Source organism: Carlito syrichta, unplaced genomic scaffold (assembly GCF_000164805.1).
Source record: "Carlito syrichta isolate Samal-C Ts95f unplaced genomic scaffold, Tarsius_syrichta-2.0.1 Scaffold314289, whole genome shotgun sequence".
NCBI lineage: Eukaryota > Metazoa > Chordata > Mammalia > Primates > Tarsiidae > Carlito > Carlito syrichta.
In genome coordinates this window covers 443797-449508 of record NW_007258385.1, presented here as the reverse complement: position 1 = coordinate 449508, position 5712 = coordinate 443797, and the positions used below count along the sequence as shown (strand labels likewise).

Sequence of the window (5712 nt, the reverse complement as noted above, 5' to 3'; positions counted from 1 at the left end):
TAAAAAGCATTTTCAGCAAATATTTGTTTTGTTCATAAAATGTTTATTGCTTCTATTTGTCAACTAATGAATCAGAAGTATTGGACTGCTTGCAGCTTTCTTCCATTATGGTCTTAGATGTGAATCAGAGGTTGTTATCCTACTGAGGAGTTTCACCCCCTCCTCTACCCTGACCTTTAAAGACTGTCCTTCTTTTTTAGGCTGATGTGGTTATCAAGTTCCCTGAGGAAGAGGCACCCTCGACTGTCTTGTCCCAGAACCTTTTTACTCCGAAACAGGAAATTCAGGTATATCCCAAGGGCTTATCTACTAAACATGAAAAGAAATGGGCACAAGAAGAGAGGGCAGCAAGCTCCTGGGCTGTGGCTCTGGTTCCTTCCTTAACTCATTTATCTGATATTTTATAATTTAATCCTCACTACCTTCTCAGTCAACAAACAGGTTCACAGAGTCAATGACTAGCTTCCAGAAAGCAGAGGTTTATAGTGGAAATCAGAACCCAAGTCTTTTTTCTCATACCTGGGAGGTGTGGCTCTCAGACCACTGCTCGACAGCTGCGTGCAGGTGGCTTTAGCCATTATCCTCCCTGTTCCTGCATGAATCAGGGCTGGTGGGGCAACAGAAGAGAAAAAATAAGTAAAACCAAGAAATGTCAGACAATTTACTCCATTTCACTATAAAAAAAGGACAAGGGCCCACAGGGTAAAGCAGTAGGATTCTTTTAAAAATGCCTCCTAATGTTAATAGAGGTTATTTAAGAATGTAAAAGGAAGTAGTAGACAGTATCCTCGTGGTGATGAAGGGTGCTGACATTGTAGGGTAAGGCAGAGAAGATCAGACGTGAACATGTGGGAGCAGGAAGCGTGAGTGGGACTGCCTCGGCATGGAGCTGGGTTGGCTTGGGATTGTCAAGCAGAAAAGACAACCATGGGTCAATACATTGGAGGAAAATTTTTTTAACAAAAGTTTGATTTGGGCTGGGCTTGGTGGCTCAGCCTGTAATCCCAGCACTTTGGGAGGCCAAGGTGAGTAGATTGCCTGAGTCCAGGGATTTGAGACCAGCCCTGGCAACTTGGCGAGACAATAATTAAAAAACTCATCTCTACAATAAATAAAAAAATTAGCCAGGTGTGGTCGTGCATGCCTGTACTTCCAGCTGCTTGGAAGGCTGAGACAGAAGGATCGCTAGAGCCCAGCTGGTCGATGCTGGGGTAGCTGTGAGTGTGCCACTGCATTCCAACCTGAGCGACGGAGTGAGACTCTAACTCAAAAAAAAAAAGTTTGAATTGCATAAGTGTGTTGCAGCTTACAAAGCATAATCAAATGCCCTATTTCTTGTGGTCCTTAGAATACCTTTACAAGCCTAGTAGAGTAGTCAGTGCCCTTCCACCTCCAGTTTTCCAGCTGGAAACTGAGATGAAGAGTGAGGAAAGCAGCTTGCTCCTGGTCACAGTTACATATGTCATTTTGGGCCTCAATAAAGGTCTCTGGACTCCTACACCATAACTGCTTCTGCTAGGTCACACTGTCTAAATTCTAAAGTGAATTCATGTTGAATTGCTCAGGAGAAAAAACAAGTAATACCAAGAAATATCAGGAATGCTTGCCCAGCCTTCTGGCTTAACTCTGGAAATCAGACAGAGACAGAGCGAGTAAGGGAGAAGATTTGTTTAGTGCTTCCTAGAGACGTGGCTGGGGGAGGAGGTGAGTTATGATGAGGCATAACTTCAGTGAGGCTCTATTAAATTTTGAAAAGGGATGATGTTACCACCAGTTAGCTAACTTAAGTTGGGTAGCATATGCCGGTGCAACCCTAGGAACCCAGAAGCATTATGAAGTCCAGCGTCCTGCCTCAGGTATGCCACCCAAGCTATCTATATACGTGGGCATTCTCTTTGACATGAGCCAAATGCCACATGATGGGTTGCATTCTCCAGCCTCTGAATGGCAGTGAGTCTTTAAGAGGAAAATAGGGTTGGCCAGGCAGTGAGCTGGGACTGATGTAGCGTTTGGAAGGGAGACCTCTGGGATCAGAAGCCAACATTGAGAAGAGGTAAAGAGCCAGGTGGTTACTTGTTACCAAGAGGTTTTAGCCTCTGGGTGGCATTTCCTTTTTGTGACTGTCATTGATGTTTTGGTCCCTGGTATATACAGCAGCCCTGCTGGGAGGGCAAGTTCTGAAGTCTTGGTGTATCTTCTGTTGGTAGCACCTGTTCCGTGAGCCGGAGAAGAGGCCCCCGACTGTGGTGTCCAACACATTCACTGCCCTGATCCTCTCGCCCTTGCTCCTGCTCTTTGCTCTGGTGAGTGGCTGTTCTTAGTATGGGTGGTGTGTGTCCAGCGTTAGGCTCAGCGGATGCAGCCCTTCCAAAGTAGGCTCTATGCTTGGGCCTCAGCATAGCTTCACAGGGCCCAGCTGCTGTGACCCGAGTGGATGGGCAAGCCATTTTAGAATAGCCAAAAGCCCCCACTATGGAGGAGCAGCCAGAAAACTGACCCATTAACAAGGGGGCACGGGGAAAGGACCTGACAGCCACTTAAAGAGACAATGGTGAACAGACTGTGATGCTCCTAGGAGTATCCAGATGGGATCAGGTGTGAACAGAGCAAGGCCCAGCACTAACAGCTGTAAAAATGCAGTGCAGAGGGTGTGCATTTCGGCATTGCTTAGAGCATAAGGCTGGAAACAGCCTAAAGCCCATACAGTGCAGTAATATGTAGTTGTTCAACAAGTGGATGGATTTATATGCTGATGGAGCAAGAGTGCTGAGATGTGTTAATGTTAGTCACCTCTGAGGAGAGGACATTCTGGAGAGCTGGAGAGTGTAGAGAAAGTGAATTTTTACCTTTTCTACTTTTCTGTATGGTCTGACTTTTTAAAAAACCAATTAATTGTCTTTCTCTTTCAAAATTATAAACAGAGATGCATATCTTCAAAGGTCAGAGAATTTTGCGAAAACTCATTAGATCTGACATCTGGAAAGTTGCCTGCATTCCTAATTAATTCGTTGATTCTAATAAAAGAATTATTGGTTAATCTAAATCTAGAAGTCATGCCACAAGCTTTCAGAAACCAGACCCTGGGGTATGGGACCTGTTCTTATATTTGGGTGATGAGAATTACAGAAGCATGGAACCCATAGCAAGAGCTTGCTTCCTGCCAACTGCCAGCAGGTTGATCTTACCAATTCTTAGAGAACTTAGTAGGGGTGTCAGTTACTTCATCATAAATGTAGTTTCTGACCTTCCAGTGTCATGGTTTCACCTGTTTTAAAATAGAAATGTTTCCTATCATTAAAAATGATGTTCTAGTTTGAGTTACCCAAGCCTATTTGAGAGCAGATGTTGGGATGTTGTTCTTTTAAAAGAAAGAAAAAGAAAAAAAACAATTTCTCCTGAGAGCTTCTAATAAGGTGTTGTCACTTGGAATAATTCCCTGTCCTTCCAGTATGCATGAATTTCCAAGCTCCTGGGGCTGTTGATTGGATTAGTATTCACGTGGCACGTGTTGCTTTCCTCTTACATTCTGATGTCTTTTTAATTTATCTATCCCCATCTTTCAGTGGATCCGGATTGGTGCCAATATCTCCAACTTCACTTTTGCTCCTAGCACGATTATATTTCACCTGGGACATGCTGGTAAGTGCCCCTGGCTGCTAATTCCATTTAACCTCCTCTGACATTTAGCCTGCCCATGCAAAAGCCCTGTTAAGTAGACACACAACCTATTAACTGTAATGACTTAATAGCATAACATTTCCCTCTTCCTCCTGGCCTTTTAGGATAGTTAATATGATGATAAACCTGTTTGGTCCATCAGCTTGGAACAGCTGTCATTATACTGGGCTTCATTGTACCAGGTTGCTGTTGGCAGGCCATTTACCCTCACTTAATAGCCCTGCTCATTTCCAGAGATTACTCCCTTATTGTATCTTTACATTGAGCCGTCTTCCTGGATGAAGAGCACTAATGCAGTTTCCAAAGGTTATCTTTCCCCACCATATCGATCTTCACATTTGCTGGTGGCTTCGTCTGGGCAGTAATAGACAACAGTCCCTTCCACTGTCAGATGTGCTGTCCTGCATTGCTTTCGTGAAAATTGGGGACCTCAGCAGCGTGAACATAATGAGACAGTAAATTCGCACATCAGTTAAGCATCTCCTGGACCTTTTACACTGCTGGATTAGTGGCGCCTCTCATTTCACTGAGATCTTAGCGTTTTCAAGTTTCTTTGCCTCTGTTAGCAGTCACTAATTGTGTGCCCATGGTGTAAGGATTCTGGAGGGGTGCATGAATGGATCCCCAAAATTCTTGGCAAATGAGTGTATTTTGTTAGAGAAAGAGGATCTTGTGACTTGAATCAGCTTAGCACAGTGGTCCATGGTCTCAACAATGATTAAGAGCCCCCACTGTAGTTCATCCACCATCCCCCTGAGCAGAATTGGCAGGATGGCCTTTCTCTCCTGTTCAGTTACTAGATTGGAGTGATAGTCCTCCAGGGTAAGACTGAGAACAGAACTTGAGTATAAATTTGTTTAGAACCATGACTTTTCTTGCCACTGTGCTTTTTGTGTATGTTTCCTTATTTGATTCTCATCACAATCCTGATGGGGGAGGCTGGGGCAGGAATTGTGATCCCTTTTGACAGGTGAGAGAATTGGGGATCAGAGAAGTTAAGTGGCTAGTGAGTGCAGAGCCAGGCCAGAACCCAGAACCTTCAGTGCCCAGCTCAGAGTCCTCTTCACTAAACCTTCTTCCTCCCTCTTGCTTCCTTCCTAGTCACAATGGCAAATTATTCTTAAAAATGTGTTCATAAGAAAGAAGTTATTCTTTTATTTATGTCCTGTGTATTTTTTTTTTTTTTTTTTGAGTTGGAGTCTCACTCTGTCGCCCAGACTGGAGTGCAGTGGCCACTCCCGGCCACCGCAGCCTCGACCTGCTGGGCTCTGGCGATTCTTCCACCTCAGCCTTCCAAGTAGCCGGAATTACAGGCGCGCGCTACCACGCCCAGCTGATTTTTTGATTTATTGTAGAGATGAGGTCTCGCTGCCCAGGCGGGTCTCGAACCCACGGGCTCAGGCAATCCACTCACCTCAGCCTCCCAAAGGCGCGGGATTACAGGCTGAGCCACCGAGCCCGGCTTCCTGTGTATTTTTGCTAAGAATGAAAAATACAAAGAGAGAGAGAAAAACAAAAACAAACTCCCCAAAAATGTGAGTGAAGAAATGAATCCCAAATATAAAATGACTGTGAAGTTTTAAACAAAACAAAAGCTACATGAAAGAGACAGAGAAATAGGTGGGAGCAAGAACGTGGAGTGAGATGAAGCAGTGAGTCTGATTTTTACCCCTGGGGTTCTTGGTGGCTGCAGCTGAGAAGAAGTATACTGAATTGTCTATTTTTGGGCATCAGATCAAAGGAATAAAATCAGTTGGTCTAGAAATGCCCACCTTCTCATGACACGGCAGTGGCTGCTCCTGCCTCTCCGTGATCCAGGGTGCGGTCACTGTTCACTGACGGCTGTCACAACACCTCTTCTTGCAGCTATGCTGGGACTCATGTACATCTACTGGACTCAGCTCAACATGTTCCAGACTCTGAAGTACCTGGCCATCCTGGGCAGTGTGACGTTTCTGGCTGGCAATCGAATGCTGGCCCAACAGGCAGTCAAGAGGTAATGCTGGGCCTGGGCCAGGGCTAGAAGGGTGTGCA

At 45.0% G+C, this 5712-nt stretch overlaps 1 protein-coding gene across 1 annotated transcript in view; it reads left to right on the top strand.

The window, feature by feature from the left end:
- The window catches only part of RPN2 (ribophorin II), a 52929-nt gene that overhangs the window by 42499 nt on the left and 4718 nt on the right, over positions 1-5712 (top strand). Inside the window, exons 11-14 of the mRNA XM_021719174.1 lie at positions 201-287; positions 2208-2303; positions 3564-3639; positions 5545-5674. Coding sequence (XP_021574849.1) covers positions 201-287; positions 2208-2303; positions 3564-3639; positions 5545-5674 — 389 coding nt within the window. The remainder of the gene's footprint in view (positions 1-200; positions 288-2207; positions 2304-3563; positions 3640-5544; positions 5675-5712) is intronic.